Raw genomic sequence first — 20,366 nt, forward strand, 5'->3', positions numbered from 1 at the left:
CTCCAAATTAATATATGTTGTCTGCTGGCTAATGCTATCTATACAAAGTGTGAATGCTAACTTAGCTCACTGACAAACAATGAAAAAAGTACTGTTAAGTCCAGATTTAAAAACTTTTTTGCGATTAGCGCCACCTCCTGATTATATTAGGAAACATTAAAGAGCTGGCTCTCCTGAATACTATCAAATATCATTAGCAGGTTGAAGGTTGGTTAGTTATTGATAATCAAATACATGTAGCCTACAATACTACCTGCTAACAGCGGGTAGGTTAGATATCTTGGACCAAACAGAGGCTTAAAATGTGCCATACGCAGCTGAGGGACAGAGTCCCGGTCTGTTTGGAGACCAATAACAAGGAAAACAAATGTGCACAAACTTCTTTAAGCATCACAAAATGTGTGTTTTTTAATTGAGTTTAAGGATTTTTCAATCAAACGTGAAGCAACAAAGATATCATGGGTCATTATGTGATTTGTTGTGTCCGCTCCACTGACGCCTAGAAATGGCACCAAAGTCTGGCCCCAGTGTGAAATTCAAACTCTGTCACTGACGTCATTTCCTTTCCTTCTTTCATATTTTCCTTGTAGCTGTCAGGAAATAAACAGGGCCCCAAAGCTGATAGCAATCAAGCAGTCTATGAAGGTATAAAGTGCCGGTGCAGTCCTTCCCCAGCTGCAATGACAGTACAGAGACGCCAAGAGCGCAGATGTGGAAGACCCAGTGACACTGCCTATTTAAAGCAGACTGGGGTTTTCATAAGGGGGGCTTGAAGAGACAGATGATGAAACAGAACGTTTAAGACAGAGGGTAAACACAGGTATATTGAGGCAGACAGTATGAGAGGAAGAAAATGATTTTTGAATATTAAAGCATGAAAATATGTTCAAGTAGAAATCCAAAATACAAGTACGAACCTGATAAAGAGCATAATATGGGACCTTTAAGTAAAAAAAAATGATGCAGACAATATATAAATAACAAACAAATAACGTCAGATTCTGCAACATGTGATGCTTCGTTTAAAGTCTCTATCTGAAATCTGCTTACATTAGTGGTGAGTGTGTAAAAAAAATATTAAATCAAATGTTTGCCAGTCGTAGCAAGATCAAGGATTTGTTTGATTAATCTAACGTAAAACAGTGGATCCAATATCATCCAAATAATACAAAATGGTTGTGTGGTTTTTTTTTTCATTTGGTAAAAACAACAATGGGGTGTTATAAACTGACTGTGCCAGTTTACCACCATCAAACTGGAGGGCTTAGTCTTGCATGTGTAGGCCCTGATCAAGTTTTTCCTTAACTTCATTGATTTAGTGTTCAAGCCTGTAATAGGATTTGTTATGAGTTTTGTTGTTCAGTAAGTAAACAAATGGTGCCAAGTATTGATTTGTTGACGACCCGAAATTAGATTTCAGATGTTAACAGTGTGAGCCACTGAGTCATGGCACAAGACACGGCCTGCAGATATAATAGAGGAAAAAATGGAACGGCCTCCTGAAAATCATGTTTAAATAATTTTTGAGCTTTGTAACACAACAGATGTGCACTCAGGGAGCTCTGCTTCAAAACTAACTTGGGGAATATATAACTATTTATGAAAGAGAACGTCACAGTGCCTGCCATACATGCTGCCTTTTGTGAAATGTAAAACTGGCTGATGCATTCTCGCCCACTGACTATAGTCATTTCACTTAGCAGCAAGTAATTAATCACCGGCACCGCCAACACACTTAAAGTGCACATACACGGACACATTACAGCTTGAGAGCTGATCCCTGCTAGGTCAATTAAGAGCCATTACAGGCCGATTATAACACATTTACAAATCTGATTAGTACAATATGTTGCTATACCCACAGTTTTGAATATTCCATTCTACATTCCTGACTAGAAAATGGATTCCCACATAGCATGTTTAATACACAATGATCTACAGCTGTTTCAACCCTGTCTCCTAGAAACTATGTTTGTCTATTATTAAATTATTTTCATAATTGCATTGTGGTGACAATGTAATAGCTGTGTGGATTATGTTCCTAGACAACATTTGAGTTCATTAAACCCTTAATTAAATCCTACATATATATGTACAGCGCTGGCGTCGTAGGGAGGTTGCTGAGGTGGATGGTGAACATTACAACCTGCAAGACTGTGATACCAGAATCAGAATGTCTGTGGTTAGGTTTAGGCAACAAAAGCACTTTGCTCAAGGTAAAGGAAAGATTGTGATTTTTGTTAAACTAGGGCACTTCCTGTTCAAAACATGCCGCCTTTGAAAAGGGCCAATTGCCTGGCCTGTGGTATTGCTACTTGCAGCTTTTTTTAAGAACCACTCATCATCACACTTGGTACTTCACTTCTTTGAGTCCTGAGCTATACACCTGGGCCCCAAACAACAACAGATTTATTATGATGTTTAGATATGAAAATTGTTGAGTTATGCTGCTACTCTAAGCCACTGTACCCTAAAATAATGCCCAATGGCCCCCCAGACAACGAAAAAATATGCAACTCACCAGTATACTATTTCCTTACTGTGTATCTCTACTTCAGAGGAAAACATTGTACTACTACATTTACCTTACAGAGACATGTTACACTGCAGGTTTAGATTTTTCACAAAATACAACAATTAAAATATGATGCATTATTAATCATTGCACGTTAAGTAAATGTAAGTATATTGTGTTGATAAAGCCTCTCTTTCGCTCCTCATGTAAGGTAAAGATTCGAATGCATTACTTTAACTGTGCGGTTAAGTTTTGAGTACACCAGCAGTTATGTTAGGGTAACAATTTGCATGCATAGTTCTAACTCTGTCATTATTAAGTTCATCCTATGAGTCTTTTATTATCTGACAAACTCAATTAATTTAGTAAAACCAACATGATTTGCTTTGACCTCGTAAAGCGCAATTAAGGTAAACCAACTTAAATTTTATTCAAAAGACGTGGTGACATTTAGTGGTCAAATGATTTCTTTTAGGATATTGTAACTTATTTATTAATTAATAATTCCATTAATTAATTCCATTCTACTCAAAAATGTTTTGATTTTGACCAACTTGTTAAAATAAGTTGTCAACTGACTAAAACACGGTAATGTAACACACATAATTTGTTTATGCTGAAAAGCATCTTTATTTAATGCGTTATCGCATAAAATTAAATAAAGCTTTCAGCACAAAAAAAAATTATGTTTGTTACATTAACATATTTAGTCAGTTAACAACAATCTTACATAAAATAATTTGACCACTTAATGTCAAAATTTAAAAAATTAAGTAGGTTTAGCTTAAGTTTTTTGAGGTCAAAGCAAATCATGAGTTTGTCAGATTATAAAAGACTCATAGGATTGACTCAACAATGCCAGAGTTGATGCTACTCAAAAAGATGCATGTGTGAATGCAGTGAATCATTTTTAGAGTATGACAAAGAAAAACATACCTAAGTTGTGGCTACTCAGAGACACTGGTTAAAATACACTTAGCAAGACATGCTTGACTCTCCACAGAGCCCGCTACCGCTGCTGCACAGGGTCACAGAGCGCTGTTCACTTGTTTATCCTAAGTTTATTAATATTAAATCTGTTGCCAAAGTCGACACTGCACGTCCCCACTGGGTTCCCAGCAATTCACCAGGCAAGAATGAAGTAAGTGAAGGGTTCTTGAGATATGTGAAGGACAGACAGAGGGACAGAGCGTCCCTGCTTCATGGTTAACTGCTAATAAGAAAAGGTAATAATAAAAAAATAATGCTGGAGTCACTGCAAGTGGATAGTGTATTGTAAGAAAAACAAATGAAATGTGTTTTCAGTGAAATGTGTTTTTAGTCATTTTGCTGATACATTTAGTATCAACATTTTTGCAACCTGCCAGGTACATTAATTAGCAATATTTTCACTATATCAATAGAAGACTTTATTTCCTCAGCATTCATTTCCCATCAAAACATATTTGCTGTTTCAATTTGGCTGTACATTTACGTACATTGTAGGAGACACAGCTGGTGTGAAAAAGTGCAGAATTGTCACCTAACCACATAAAATGATTAAAAAAACACTAAATAACTACAACTAACTAACTATCAACCAAAAAGGTTTGAAGCCACAAATGTTGAAATATCTATATTTCTTTAGACTGAAACATGTTTGTTAACAGTAACTTCCAGGTAGAAAAACCCGGCATCGTATACATAAAATAAAAAAGTGCTGAGCAAATGCTGCCTCAACTGGTTAGTTTTTAGCCACCTAAAAAAATCAACATCAGTTTAGGTCAGCCCTTTCCGGCAGCGAACCATAGCCCTTATTTCAAGGCCACTCCAAGGACTCCATTGGCAAAAACAGTAATTTAACTTGCCAGAACACAAGAGTTGCTGGTCTACCACTGCCTCAGTTGGTTAGTGTGTAAGGTAAAGCAGGGAAAATATTCCAAAAAGTAGCGCACACTTAAACTTATAATGATTGTTGTGGTTGTTGTTGTTGGCGCCACATCACAGTAATTCTGTGTATATCTCTAGGAACAAAATGACAGATGCTCAGTGTTCTCCATTTTTCACTGAAATTGTAACAATTGCCTGGACACATGGCAGCTAAATGCAAAACATGGAGTACTTTCTTAATATTCTGGAAACCTTTATCATTTCAGATTAATTTTACACTACTCAACCTCAACTTTCAAGCCAATCTTATGTATCCAGACCAGCAGTACCTGGTTGGTGCTGTTTATTGGCTAAGCAGCTTTAAACATAATGTCACTTTAACAGTAAGAACAATTGACTATGTAGGCAGCACAAAAATGTCCCTAATTCCAAACTCCTGTGCATGGCTCTACAAGTATAATGATTTTACACTAATATATATGTCGCTTTTGTGCCTTCCAAGAATAAGTGGTTTTCCAGAGACAAAAGTCATCCTGCATATCTTAATCCCACAGCCACATCATGGTAATTAGGACACTGACCCCAGAAGCCATCTGGTCTTATCAGGCATACAGTAGCACCACCTGTTCATCCCAATGAGCTCCATTCATGGCTGAACGTATCTCCCTTGGTTCTTTTTTCACCTTGCACAGACAGCTAAAAGGGGATTTCATACTCCAAGTGATGTTATTTGTCTAGGGAAAAATAACACTTTTTGTCTGGGTATTTGGAGGTTCATTTATGTTTTTTTTTTTCTTGCCCTCCAACCAACACAATACCCACAATTTTCAGAGACTAGGCATTTACCATTTACAATTCCACCTGTCTATTGAGCTGTCAGGGAGAAAGGATCCTTCTTGTTTTGAACTATCTATTTTTCTTGTGAGTGGACAAATGTATGATTTCCCAATTCACACACCTTGGGAGATTTGGGAGGAAATTCACCTTGTGAAGGTAATTGTAAGGTAGCATCTCTGAAGGACCTTGACTGCTGAACATGAACCCTTGTCAGACACTACAGCATTGACATTTGCTTGCTGAAAGAGAGATGTATTCCTCTTCCTCTGACAATAAATTTCTGTCGAACTATAAATTTGTCCTTCAGGGACTTGCTCTCATTCTTCACATTCAGACCTTGCAACTGTCCTGGAAAACCACCAGTGGTGCTGGCCACAGAGAAAACCCACGGCAGTAGCTGAGAGTATCATTTGAGAACAAAGCTATGGTTATTTACATCATGGGACGAGGCACAGTGGCCCAGTGATAACACTCTTCTTTGATTCAGTGAATGTTTCTGAATTATGTATGACTCACAGTGAAGCGCTGATGTTGAACCCTTGCACCCATGCACCCTGAAAATTTCCTATACCAAGATCAATAAGTGCATAAATCAACAGCATAAAAATGCCGCACATACCTTTTCTCCTTTGTCCCCTTTTTGTCCTGGCAGTCCAATGACACCTGGAAGACCAGGATCCCCCTGTGCACACAGTGAACATTAGCAGAATTAAAAAAAATTTCATCAAAGAGAAAATGTGGCTATTGCTAATGGATCTCTCTTTATGACAAACAAATATGTCATCAACATAACTACTGGACATTTATGGCACTTGATTATGATTATGATTTCTTAAGTCCTCACAAAGAATCAAAATCTGTGTAAGCCTCTCTCACATTGGCAAAAGAAACAGCAGATCACAGGAAGGGACACTATTTGCTATTCTAGACTCAGATGCTATTAAAGAAAAAAAGAAAGAAAGAAATTAGTGCTACCAGTAACTAATTGGAAGGAAATAACATTTTGTTTATTAATAGTATAAATCTTGGGGGATTTTTAAAAAGAAAAATCCTCCATTCATGCTCTTTAATTATAACTTCAATACATTTAAAGAAGACCTCTAGGTTCATAATCTATTAGCTACTGTTGCCATAGTGATAGATGGTAATGCATAGACATCATTACATAAAGCACATTAACTATGTATACACGCACAAAATATTCCAGTTTTTGCCCTTATTCCAAAAAAGACAACATTCTGTTTACATGGCTAATGAAAATAAATATTCCAATAATATTCCCGTATACATGCAGCTCTGCATACTCCCATTGACGTGCCCCAAAATGTCAATTATCACAATTATCAATATATGGAAAGGTAAAATGGATGGCAACATTTGTGTCATTTTGCTTCAGGGCATTCAAAAAATGTTTTTTTTTTTATTTTTCCACAGGCGAAGGGTCTGTTAGACTGTGCGAACACAGCTTCCAGCTTTCATTCCTCCCACCACCTTCTTGAAAAAGTTGGTGTTGTGATATTAGGGTATTTCCAAAAACGATTTCATATCCAAATCTTTCATAATGTTTACAAGTAGATGCGTTTCTGCTGACCAGAGATGTGGGCTTTGCTTTAAGGCATGCATCTCTATCCCACAGCCTTGCACACTGTGGACTATATGGGGTTAATGTACAATGCACAGAGCTTCAGACACATATTCCATATGCGCTGTCAAAAGACTGCTCCTTAAACATGAACAATGCTGACACATACCACATGTCTTAATCAGAAAAAGCTACACTTGGAAAAAGGGGCTAATTAGTAATACCCATTCAGAATATATAAATAAATCCCCAAAATGTTCATTTGACTGTTTCTCTATGAAAAGTTGATTCTGTTTGTAACTTACAGGCAAAATTTAAAAATCATAAAAGGCTGGGTGTGGTTTTGGACATCACCTCGGAGCTGTACCATCTGCTCCCTTTCAAAGACGGCTTGAAGCTTTCAGGTCTCCATTTGCATTTTAATCTAACATTAATATTTGCAGTTGAAAGAATCCCTTTGCAGTTTAATAAATTTATAGCAGGGTGCAGATTCACCCTGCTTGAACAGTTTGGGAGAATCATGCCTGCGTTTGCTAATAGATTATGGCTTGACTGCCTTTCTTTGGCTTCCAAAGAAAACACTTTTCGGTATAAATGTCCTTTAACAGGGACTTTTAGGCCTATAAAGGATGGGCAGATGCAGTGTAAATCAGTGCTGGTTCAGCAACAACAGACATTACACTTACTCAATTAGAGGCCCTTGTTGGGTGGAATTGATTGTACCTTTTCAGCTGGACAGTGACATCTGTCAATTGACTTTGAGGCCGGCTGAGACAGCATCTGCGGGAGCTGGGCTGTAACCAGGGGAGGGGAAGTCCCATTAAAGGTCTTCTTGGCTTCACACTGGATCAATATAGAAATTTCACCATTTAGACACCTTCCTTTGTTGTGTTTGCTCCATGGCAAAAAACTCCAAAATCCACTGTAATGCAGCACACTTAAGGTAACCTGGGTTTTGGCTGGCATATACTTACATCATGCTGCAAATCAAACTGTGCAGTGAATCTCAGAAATAAATAAGCAGACAAACAGTGATAAGTCCTTCTCAAGTTTGTGATAATTCCCTTGAAGTAACTTTACACTGACATGACAGCATGCTTATGGTGACATGTAATGGTAAGGGGTCAAAGGTCATGTCTCCATTTGGAATCACTGTAACAGTAGCTCCTATTGATTCTCTTGTGATTTGAGATCTCTGCTATCAAGTTTCTATCTTGGGACGAGACCAAAAACCTGTTACACTCTCACTGTCTTATCACACTGCAAAGCTTAAATGAGCCAGTGCAGACTGGTACGATAGAACACCAAGTTGTTTTGTCGCAGAATTTTGAAGCCAAGCATAAACTGTATCCTATAGTGTATTTATTTAGCCGCAAAATGCACAATAAATTGCAAAAGTGTTGTAACAAATTCTTACTACTTCTTCTTCTACTTAAAACAGTGTACAGTGTATTATTATTATGGTTAAAAAAAAACATTTTACCTTTGGCTCCAGTAGCTCACAGCAATTCTCCATTTCAGCCATGTAAGGGTCACAGTAGATTAGAATTTGTCTCAGTTCAATCTGTGGAAAAGAGCTCTCATTAAGGGACCATTTACACCATTACACAATAGTTTCATCACCACATCATGCGCCTCTTTTTGCTGACAAAGTCCTGCTCCTCTCTGGTTAACACAGCACAACTGTAGGCTGTTGTAGCATGAAGTTGCCCTAACATTGCCATTCCCATTTCAATTCAAAAACATCACATCTAAACCTAAAATCAAACGTTTTAACTTCTGCATTAATAGCAGCTAATCCACAGCAGAACTTGAACTCTGCCGGGGGGTTTTTCAGATGTACTGTCTGACATCTTTACAGATCACATGGGCTAAAAAGCTGTTAATGCTACTTAAGCCAAGTTCTACTCAGCGGCATTGGGTGACCAAATGGCATAGCTGATCTAATGTTTTTTTTAGCACTTTGGGGCATCTCTGAGAATGAGCATAACACATATGACACAATAGAGGATTTACAGAGATTAAGAAAATACTCCCCTGAGGCATGTTTTAAATACCATTTGAGAGCACTGGGAGTGCATTTCAAAAATTCCTGTGAAGATAGTAGACTACTGATGGAGATGAGTAACACAGCTATCAAAGAGTGTTAAATCCTTAAATGACACTGTGTAGATTTAGCTTAAGACAAAACATGTTTTCACAAAGATTGCGTGGGACATACATCTACAGGTCGTCCATCCTCCACTCGTGTAGTGATGAGAGTGCGCCCCGTGGGGTGAATGCTGTCCCTCTCATCAGTCAGCCTCCTTTCTATTAGCTTGCAGTCCATGTAAACGGAGACTATGTTGCTCTGTACAGAAATGCTCAGCTTGTGCCACTGGCGATCAAAGAGCACATGTAGGTCACGGCTCTTAAATGTATAGCGGAGAGCCTCCTTTTGCAGGCCCTGGGAAGAAAACTCCACCACCTTCTTGCCACCATCAACCACAACAGATACCTGAGGAGCAAAGAGACAAACATGATCCCATGATGTTCTGGCATATTTGTAGACGCCGAAACTGATACGTGACATTAAAACACACAGAGGGACCCACCTGACTCTCTCCAGACTGGTTGAATATCTGCCAAAGATACCAGCGATCTTTTTTTGTAGTTCTTCTTACCCGGAAGATGGTGACAAGGGAGTATTCACTTGGAAGCCCGTTTGGAAATATTACTCTGAAAAAACATCATTTAACAGAGTCAGATTCACACAGAACATAAATATTAAAGCCCCACTCCGGTGTATTTGGGCATTTTTATGATATTTTATATGTTCCTGAGTCATTTCATGACTTCTCCTGTTGCCTCTGTGCTCCAAATATTTTTTGAGAATAACTCAAAACAGGAGAAAGTTGTTGCAAAAACGGGAAGATAATATATGACTATAGTGAAAGCTGCAGGTCATATATAATCCTCCAAGCTTGTGCAGGTGCACTGTCATGCCTCTTTGGGTCTGAGTGGCTACACAGATGTACATGACTGTGAGCTAGCTAGTCAGCTAGTATTAAATGTAGCCAACATACAAGATAATAAACAACAGACGCAGACCATTCACAGAGCAAATGTGCCGTAGAATGTACCTTTTTACTGGCTACATCTGAAGTGCACATACAGGTCGTGTGACTCACAGGCAAAACATGGTTTGGTTTTATTTTGGGATTGCTTGAAATTTGTCAGTTTTTGGACCCAGCACAGTGCTGTGAAACCTCAAATTTTAGTTTGTGTAATATTGGTAAGTTAACATTTACAAATAACAGTAGGCTACATAATGTATAAAGTTACTAAGCAACCACCAGCTGGTACAAGCAAAAGAAATGCCAACAAGATGAACAAGACCCCAAAGTGGCAGCCCTGTGTGATACAAAATAGACAATACAGTAAGGCTAACCTACTTATCAAACAAAATTATAAATTCACTGCAAATATTTATCTAAAATCTGGGTATTTCATTAATTTGTTTTTGACGTTAAGGAAGCTGGCAAACAAACTAGTTGCCCATATTACTGAAACTGGCAAATAGCTATGCGGTCATCATTTAGAAGTAACTGAGTTCCAGCTAACATTAGATTCATATTCCTTCCTAGGCTGTTCTCATGCATTTTTCACACAAATACCTACAATACAATATCCCATGTTATAATGAGACAGTTATTTGTGTATAACCCACATATTTGGGAAGACTGCAATCACATAACTAATGCACTGATGGGAGTAAAGAAGGGAGTAGTCCCTGTAAGGAGGCAGGTTGGGGTGGTGGATTGGTCACAAAACCTGGGACTTTCCCCAGGAGACCAGCATTCAAAACCGTGTGAAACCAAGTGAACTCTGAGTCATTAAAGGCTATGTCATCACCATGTTTCTTTTCCTAAACCTAACCTACGCAATGTTACATTGGGTACGTAATGCCATTTGTGTGACACTAATTTATTACATATCATACATACTGTATTGGGTGCATTTACATAAGATATCATATGAAACATTGTGTAAGAGCCACTTAAGCACATATTTATATTTGTTAAAGACGTCCATGTTGATATGACATATAGGTTCTGATGATATTTAAGTTAACACAACAGTTTCTGTATATTTTTAATAATGTATAGTGGTGGACTATGCTACGATTATTTACTTTATTTCTGTGTTAGATTACAGGCATAAGTTATTTACGGCAGGTACGGTTCCATAAGGCAGTTTAGTGTGCAAGACAAAAGTGGATTGTTGACACCATTGTGTGAAAAGACAACATGAGGTCTGTGTTGGTTTGGATCATAATAGGTTTTGACTGTGCTAAGCAGTGTTAAAGTGTATAATGACGGGTAATACAGTGAAAATATATAAAAATAGGGCATCGAGTCTGTTGTGGAACATACAAGGTGTAATTCTGGAAGAACTTGGCCTGCTGTTTTGTTTTCTTTTTTTGTATTCTCAATAAACCTTGTTTAACTTTTCCCTATGGGTCTTCACTTAAGGAACATGAGTCAGAACTGAAACACCTTGAAGACTAAATGGCCTATGAACTTTGGTATGTTGAAACATCCACTATACATTGTATGAGGACACATTAATTCATCATATTTCCTTCAAGTGAGGGAGGTGGAGAAAAATCCTTCCCCTTATAAAGTATGCTCAGGTGACTGCTACCACTATCCATGCTAATGTCCGTGCTATCGCTTTACACATACGATAGGATTATCAACCAAACCCCCATTCTCTGTTTGAGAAAAACCATTGAATGAAAAACAGGAGGTAACACTGGCTGGAGTGGCACTTTAAATATATCATTAAAACATCACAAAAATGAAAGATAACAGTGTCGTGTGCCATTTATCAATATTAAATGCAAACTCTTTTAAAGCTTTCAGTGGCTGAACAATGCACCAGCCAATCAACTTCAATGATCAATAAAACATTTCAATATCCTCCTGCTGCCGAGTCATACACATAAATAAACCTGACAAACTTGATTCCATTTAGCTTGATGAATTTTATACTGGCCTCCCTGTCTTTCAGATAATGAAAACATGTAGGAATTGATCCAAACTCTCAGAGGCCAATCTTTTACCTCACTGAGATAGCGTGTGCTACAGTTATATGTTTATAGATAGGCCTTGTGCACTGCTGTTATAGGTTTATGTGTATGACCTCAGCTGCTCTGTAAAGTCAAATAACAATTCTGTGTTCACAGCTGAATATTTGTTCCAGCAGAAGCAAACTACGCCGAGAAAACAGGGAATATATAGGAAAACAATATCATATTTCACATCACACCCACTCTCAAATGAATTACAGCTTATTCAGTAACTCATCTCTCAACCTGAACCCCCACTCCCTTTCTAATTTTATACATTGCTTAAAAACATTGTACCCTTCAAAATACTCTAACCCTGGCCCTAACTCCAGACTCAGATTAACAGTCAAAAGTGGAAGAGCATAAACATAATAAATCAAGATCAGCAAAAATAATAATAATGCAATGATAAGGTCATTGAGAAGGCAGAGCACAGCCTGGGGGAGGGAGAGAGAGAGTTTCTTTAGACAGGTTGGAAATTAGTTTTCACTCCAATATATCATCTCCTATTCTCTCTGAGCTTCATACCCTCTTCTATTGTGTCCCTTGAATTCTTTGAGATTTCGGTGTAAACGGTACATGACTAAAATGATAAATACACCGAGTTAAAGCTCCCCAAAAATGCCTCTTTGAGAGGCCAAGGGCTGGGAAGGTTATTTGTTGCCCAAGGGCTAAAGGACTATTTCAGCCCGCAAATCAATATGAAAAGTGGCAGGGCAATTTATAAAAATGAGGATTTATAAAATAAATTCAACACCGAACATTTCCATGCCGCACGTACAGTAACTGCTTGTACCAAATGTATTACACATTATAATAAGAGGCAGAAAGGAACATAAAAGAAAAATGTAAAAGGTAACTCCGAGGGCCTTTGCACTACACTGCAACTTATGGAGCATAATAAATTCAAGCAGATTTAATATAACTGAGAAACTCAGCGAAATACACTGTTGGGCTGTTTTCTGTTTGAGCCCCGCAGTTCACACACTTCTTTACAAAGTCCCCCAACTAAGTCTACTCTTATTTCAAAACAAGGTCTGTCTACAGTGTGGCACACTTGATCTCTGACAGCCCAGAGGGTTAAAGTTCTTGACCTCGTGTTGATTGCCATCTGTGACTAAATGGTGGAGCTCAGTGTAGGCTGGTTTGAACACTGTTTTTCTGACGCTTTAGGAAAGCGCTGCTCTGCATGCTTAAGTACGTAATAATAAATCAGAATCAGCGTTAATGGCCAAGCAAGTGTGTACACATAAAAGGAATCTGACCCCAGTTTTTGTTGCCCTCAATGTACAAACACAGACTTAGGTATACAGTTAAAACTAGAACAATAAAACTGAACAGCTAAACATAAACATTTGACTACTACCAGATTTATATACATATAAAGACTATCTCTATAAAGGAAAAACAACAACACAATAAAGTTGTATTTTGCAGAGTGCAAAAGGTGCTAAAATAAATATGTACATGAGATAGATGGATATGACAGTATGTACAGCATATACTGTAAAAGTATAGCACTTTAGTAGTGATAATGATGATATTAAAATGTTCAGGAACAGTGATTATTTAGAATATGAAATGAATAATTTACAGGTAAAGTGGATGCTTGGTGTTACAGGTTTACTGCACAGCAAACAAGTGATCTACAGTCATTTTTTCATGCTCTCATGCTACGATGCTAACACAACTTTTAAAGTATACTACACTATGTGTGATTTTGTCTCTTAAAAGTTCCTTATATATCTAATTGCATTGGCAAATTTTGGGAGAAAACTTAACTGCGTCCTGGAATACATTCATTAACAATGTTTTGTTCCAATACAAGTCATCTTGACTGTCTTTTACACTAAAGCTAGTTATGCATGAGTACTGCATATTGTAAAGTAGTGACATCCATAGCAATAATCAGAAGAAGCACAAAAGATCACAGAGTACCGCCCTGGCTTCCACAAGCATCACAATCAGACCTAATTCTGTTTTTATAAGCAATAACCATGTGCTTTCTGGAAACTATCACCACTCTTGGAAAATGTCTTTGACTATGCATTTTGCTTGGCTGACACCACTCCTTGTATAATCAGGCACAATGGTTTGACAGAATGTCACAGCAACACTACCGGTCTGGTAGAAAATCTCCCGGAAGCGGCTTTAGTGTCCTGGCTTGTGAGAAATCCTATCCTGGAGGAGGATTCTTTAAATGAGTCCGAGGGAGTCCGATTGCTGCAGCTGAAACAATCAAACCTCAAATGTTAGCCCACTTGGCTCACATCCCTATCACTGCAACTCAATCTTCCAACAGATCAAAGTGAGCTCAACCATGTCAGTTTATACGCTAAATGCATCATTCATGCTAGCGAGGACTATAACTTCCTCTCAGCGTGACTCCACTTTCCTGTTTAAACGAAGAAATGCTGTGCTTGCCAGCATGATAGAAGACTGCTACTGATCAAGCCAAATCAAATGCACGCCTGTGATCTGGAAGAAGGATCTTACCGGTGCGGTTAATGTGAAGCTGAGATGTGTGAGACTGCCGTTATCATCATTCCTGTGTAAATAAGTGTTACCCTGCACACATACATAATGGAGAGACAACACTGGGATAGCACCGAGCCACCAATAACACAAACATTATCAAAAATGTGTGATCTGCCACCATGACTACATGACGAGTCATTTGTTACCTCTGATCAACATGGAATTGTTTCAGCAAAATGTGCAATTCTTCATTGACAGAAAATCACTGTTAGAATAAAACTGCTGCTACGACTATAAAACAAGTTGTCAGAGCAGCTGTCTCAGTTGCCCCTCTGTCCCTGCCTCCAACCTCTCCTCACTTCCTCCTGACTCATGCATTACTTTCCAGACCTGCCATCCTCCATCCACCCATCAGATGACCTCAGACTTTCCCATAAGTCCCAGTCATCTGACTCCTCTATGCCTTTGCTGTCCAGCCTTTCATCCTGCACCTGACTCTGTGCCCTACTTGCCACGTTCCTGCTGAAGTGGAAACAGACAACTTTTCAACCCCCGAGTGTGGTGCTATTGCTGGCGATGCAACAGGCACAAGCAGTTTCTACAATTACTTTGGTTGTTTCTGCAAAGAACTTACATCAATACTCACTGGGGATAGCTACCAATAGCCTAGGCATTCTCTATGAGCCCCTCTCCATACCCACAGCCATACATTCTAGTATCTTTGTGGGTCCTCCTTACACCAGGGACCTGTATACTTAGTCCCGTTTTTCCCCCCCAAGTCCTACATCCCTGATGATAGCTACCAGGAAGCAAATACATTTTTACTAACATGGTGAGGGCATGACCCGCCCTACTCTGCCTTACTCTGCCTCTGATTGGCTTACCCTGACATTCTTATCCTAACCAATCTCACTCCTCTTGTCTAAACCTGATCAATCTAAACAATGAAGGACACAAGTACTTGCAAATCTGAGCCGGAGCAGGGCGGGTCATGCCATTGCCAACCCAGGAAAAGAAATAAATGTGCTACCAGGAAAACGAAAGCATATTCTCCTCCTGGTTTAGCTGCGCAATGGTTGATGGGCTTCCTTAATATATGCCGTAAATCAAGCCTTCATTTTTGGGGGGGGGGTTGTACCTTTGGCAGACAAAATTGCATAGTGAAAGCGAGGTTTATGGGGGACCAATATGAACACTGAAGGTGTCATTAAAGCCATTACATTGTGCCATTAATATTTACTTCATAATGATAAGTTAAAGCAATAAACTACTCCCCCTTTAACCTGGGGATTCTCAGCTACCTCTGTTTGAACTTGCTTTCTTTGCCTGAAAGCCTTTGTATCATCATTTTACAAATAAAATAACTGAAGTGTTCCCATCTGCCTGGTTGTCTGCATTTGAGTCCTTTTCTTCGCTGCCTTGAACACACCTCAAGACACAAAGTACAGTCCCTGGATGTGGATTTGACAGTTATTACAGGTGAATTAAAGCACTTCAAGCTGCTAGCATGCCAAAACCCCATTGTTTATGGCTACCAAAATCAAAAAAGACAAGTACTGTATTTTCCAGAAATAATTTAGATGCTTCTGATTTAAAAAGAGTGAGTCAGCTCTATAGTATTGATTGCAGTAAACCCATATGATTAATTAGCTGACAGTCACAAACCACCGAAGCCACGGATTGATAAACAAACACAAACCCTGGTGATTTGATACATTATATCTCAGCCTCAGTGGCTCCTTTGTACCTACACTTCAAATATATGGTATCTCCAGCATCAGCACATAGTGTGAAAATAGCTTACTGAATCCCATCTAGCATTTTGCTTGTTGTTGGCTGCTTTGATGATACACAAACCATATAATGAGTCACTGTGGTCACACTCAAAGGAAGTTATAACTCCTTTCCAATTGCAAAATGAGGAATGACTATTATGTTAAAGAGAAAACTGTTATTACTGACAGTCTTATTTGTCTTAAACTTTAAGACTAGAGCAGAGTAACCAGGCCTGGGAATTTTCCAGGTACAGCTAACAAAAAAGCACAAAGAAGCCTAATATGGATAAAGATGAGTGCCCATCCTACCTATTCAGTATGGTATGTTTTGTTTTGCAAAACAAGGATTATAATGTCAGTCATAAAAACTGTAGTCAGATAAGACTGCTCAGTACCTTATTGCAAATAGCAAAAACCACTCATTGATCTTTCCTCGCTGAACAGTTAAAGAAAGAAAAGCACAGTACTCCAAAGACAGACAGCGACTGCAGCACTGTGTGAGCACGTTTTGAATACATGTTACATTTTGTAGGGCAATTTGTCTCCTCACACAAATGTTCCTTGAGTGTGTCAGCTCTGATCTATGCACCATAACATGCACTGTGCCAAAGAGCTGGCAGAACATTAGCCAGATCTGGAGCGGAGCATCTACTGCTGCATATCCTGCAAGCAAAGTGAGCAATGTTTTAGTGGCTGTGGCAGGGGCAGAGGGGCCTCCTGCTCCGTGCAATTGCCCTCGCTTTCCTCCCTCAGCTGACATGCAGTATCACCTGTCAAAGTACTTAGATAATTGGATATGAGAGGGATCGCAGTCTCGCCACTATAACCAATGACACTGTCAGCAGTGTCATTGAGAACCAGCATCTTCTTGCACTACGGGCCCAGACTGAGGGAAGGGCTGAAGTAAATGTATTTTCGGCTGGCTGGCTGAACGGGGAAGGAGATCACAAATCACCTGGCGCTAAGATTCTTTCACCTAGCCAGAGCGAGAGTGGCAGTAAATGTTTACAGTTGCATGTCATGTAAAAATGCTAAAAATATCCTCCCCTCCCGGAAGAATGACAAAGTGTTCTCTTTCACTGTTACAACCTGAGGGCGAAAAACAATAAAGGTCTCAAAATACATTTTTTTAAGACAACTCTAAAGCCAACTTTGGCACCGTTATAGGTTCAAATTCACCACGACAACCATTGGTACAAAATGTTAAAGTGTAATATGCCATTATAAATATTATATCAAATTTAAATTCCCACTATATCATCACATTAGCATTGAGGTGAAGTCACAGAGCGGTCCCACCAGTTGACCGGGGGAATAAAGGTCTTCAGTAAATGGCACCTCAGTGTGTCATTTATGTAGTTATTTTAATATTCCTGTCTTATTATACGTGCTCTGACATTTTTTTCATTCCTTTATGTCCCACTTTTTGCCCTTAGGAGATTTCTAGAATAAACGCAATATATATTAATTCTGTTCAAATTATTCCCTGTCTAACAGCTCACCTCACAGCTTGCCCTTATTAGCCGAGGCAAATGGAACTATTGCTCTGAGCAGGGTATATCTGGGTTGCCTCAAGCCAGCCCTTTCATGGAATCCAGTTATGGCTACACTGGTTTTTTTTCTGAGAATATCAGAAGGAAAGTAAGCTCAACTCGTCATCATGGTCTGGACAGCAGAGATCTATAATAGCAATAATATTTCAGCTATTTTTACAGCATCATGTGATCTTGCAGTATTGGAATTGTGCGACATAACCTCCATTTCAGAACCCATACATGAGGGAGCAAAATAGTAATAGCCTAGGTGTTGATCCAAATGAATACTGCAGTTTAATACGGCTCATAGCCTCGGCCACACATGAGCGGCTGCATCTTATAGCATGCTTGCATCATGCTACAGCTCCATAGCAAGAGCATGACAGGGGTAGAAATGAAGCAGCATGTAGGGGGATTATTTACTGGGTCATGGCTGACATGCAGGCTGTCTGTCTGAGTTATCCTCAAATGTTAGAAGGAACCAGAGTCTGACATCTGAACCCAAATGAAGCAGAAAATAAACACACATGAGCATATTACTCACTCTGTTGGCTTAATGAGCGGGCTGCTTCCTAAACGAAACGACGGCAGGTCTTCTGTGATTGTTCCCTTTCGGAGAAGAAACTTTTCTGTGAGATCGAATCCTGTGGACAGGTTTAGAGCAGGTCACTAGATTTACCAACAAGCCAGTGTTGACTTCTTTACAAAGCGATTGTTTGGAACAATTCAGAACATACCTGTGATGTCCAGGGGACGATCTAAGACATCAGAAAACTTGTGCTCCTCTACACTCAGAGGGGGACATGAGCCATCTAGAGGAAAGCCGCAAAGAAGTTGGTTGTGCCAAATATAGATATTCATTTATAGTAAGAACCCGTTTTGATAAGTATCAAAGAACAGAAGACGATAAATTGAATCATGAATTCATTTCCATAGTGCATTTCCTTTCATTTGAAAATCAAAACTTCTTCAGCAGAAATCAACATCAGAGCAGAAAACCAATTCACAGTGTTTTTCTTCCCATTAATCTTTAAAACTAGTTTAAAGTTTAAAAAAAAAAAATAACCAACAGAGACAAGGCTCTGAGATGTAATTTAGAAGCAAGCCTATATCTGCCTTCACACAAATTAAATGGAGACTGACTTTATGAATACTGATAGTCTCGTAACATTTTTACAAGTATAAAGTTTGGGTTCGAGCTGTCACACTCTGGGTCTTTTTCAAACATATAAATTGGATTCCCCAAATAATGGCATTACAAAGGGTGCCACTGAAAATAAATCATGAACCTTGAATGCTTTGTTCAACATTCTGAACGCCCTTTGTGGAACATAAAGTATGTGTTACCTTCTGCACTTGGATTTAAGTCTAAGGGATGTAATTAAAAGTTTTAATGCACAGTTATCTAAAGAACAAATGCCTTTTAATCATCTGCCTGTCATATGTAAGGTGAGGTAAGGTAAGGTAAGGTAAACTTTATTGTCCCCTAAGGGAAATTCATCTTGGGCACAGTGCTACATTTCATTGCTTCACAGGACAAGATAAAAACATCATCACAGGGACACATCATCACAATGACAGTTCTATCACATAAAACAGACATGGACTACATTTAACAATCACAACACAGAAACATACAGAGACGTCTAAAGTGCAAGAAAAAGTGCTGAGTGCTAAAGTGTCGTGTGTTTAATGCATGTTGCTTGTCGCTCTATATCTATATCTGTTTTTTTACCTTGACATTAATGAGAGATAATTCATTTTATAGATAACTTGTCTGCTTTATGTTGACTCCGGGACATTTAAAAGACTTTTAAGAGAAACACCTCAACTGCTACTCTTGTGCTAAAATATACATCTTTTTCAAAACTGTTAAAACAAGTTGAGGGCAACAAAGATACATACCTGTCCGTTCATTCACTGCCATTCCAACGGTGCAAGGAATGAAATTTACAGTCAAAAGGAAAGCAGTCCATCTTAACAAGCAAATCATGGCTCTGACACTAGAAGGCAGTCCCAACCTGGATGCAAACAGAAACAGTCTTTATTTCACAATACTGTTTAATTCAATATTAATGCAAAAATGAAATAATGGATGAAACGTTTGCCTTATGCTTATCTTAAATATGTTCTACTGCATGCAAGTAACAACAAAGGCAGAACTAACAAACAGAACACGGCAGCAGGCACAAGCAAACAATGTGGCTCTAATGACCTTCATTATAAACTTGCTATTCAACAGAAACTTTCACCTAGCCCTCCACTGGGACAGTCTGGTGTCTGTCCGATCACGAGTCAAACAGCGACAGATAAAACTTCAGATTTCCCTCCTTTATATCACTCTGCATATTTCACAGTGTTCTATTAGTTCCCCTCAAATCAGGGCTTTTCATTTTTAAAACAACATCCACAAAATAAGATTACGTGCAAGTTTTATTACTGTGAAATTCAATTTCAACTGTAAATCACGCCTCCTATTTAAACCCTCACTCTCAGGCACACTTGTGCGTCCCTAAAGCCTCTTTGTGTGTTTATATAAAGCCACTCAATCTGGAGAATGCACTTCTGAGTCCTTCATTCATTAGTTTTCATGAACACCTGCCATACAGTGATGAATGGAGATGCCCATAGTGCAGCTAAATCATTACACACTAAGCTATGT

At 38.8% G+C, this 20,366-nt stretch overlaps 1 protein-coding gene across 6 annotated transcripts in view; it reads right to left on the reverse strand.

Moving 5' to 3' along the window:
• Positions 1-20,366, reverse strand: part of LOC126406274 (collagen alpha-1(XIX) chain-like) — a 144,808-nt gene that overhangs the window by 117,368 nt on the left and 7,074 nt on the right. For all 6 annotated transcript variants that reach the window (XM_050070428.1, XM_050070430.1, XM_050070429.1 and 3 more), the window contains exons 2-9: positions 19,610-19,725; positions 18,442-18,516; positions 18,249-18,348; positions 9,398-9,521; positions 9,025-9,300; positions 8,287-8,367; positions 7,527-7,646; positions 5,841-5,903 (exon numbers count right to left, since the gene is read on the reverse strand). In XM_050070428.1, the coding sequence (XP_049926385.1) occupies positions 5,841-5,903; positions 7,527-7,646; positions 8,287-8,367; positions 9,025-9,300; positions 9,398-9,521; positions 18,249-18,348; positions 18,442-18,516; positions 19,610-19,697 (927 nt within the window). In that variant the 5' untranslated portion in view covers positions 19,698-19,725. The remainder of the gene's footprint in view (positions 1-5,840; positions 5,904-7,526; positions 7,647-8,286; positions 8,368-9,024; positions 9,301-9,397; positions 9,522-18,248; positions 18,349-18,441; positions 18,517-19,609; positions 19,726-20,366) is intronic.

The sequence above is a fragment of the Epinephelus moara genome, chromosome 19 (assembly GCF_006386435.1).
Source record: "Epinephelus moara isolate mb chromosome 19, YSFRI_EMoa_1.0, whole genome shotgun sequence".
NCBI classification, from domain to species: Eukaryota; Metazoa; Chordata; class Actinopteri; order Perciformes; family Serranidae; genus Epinephelus; species Epinephelus moara.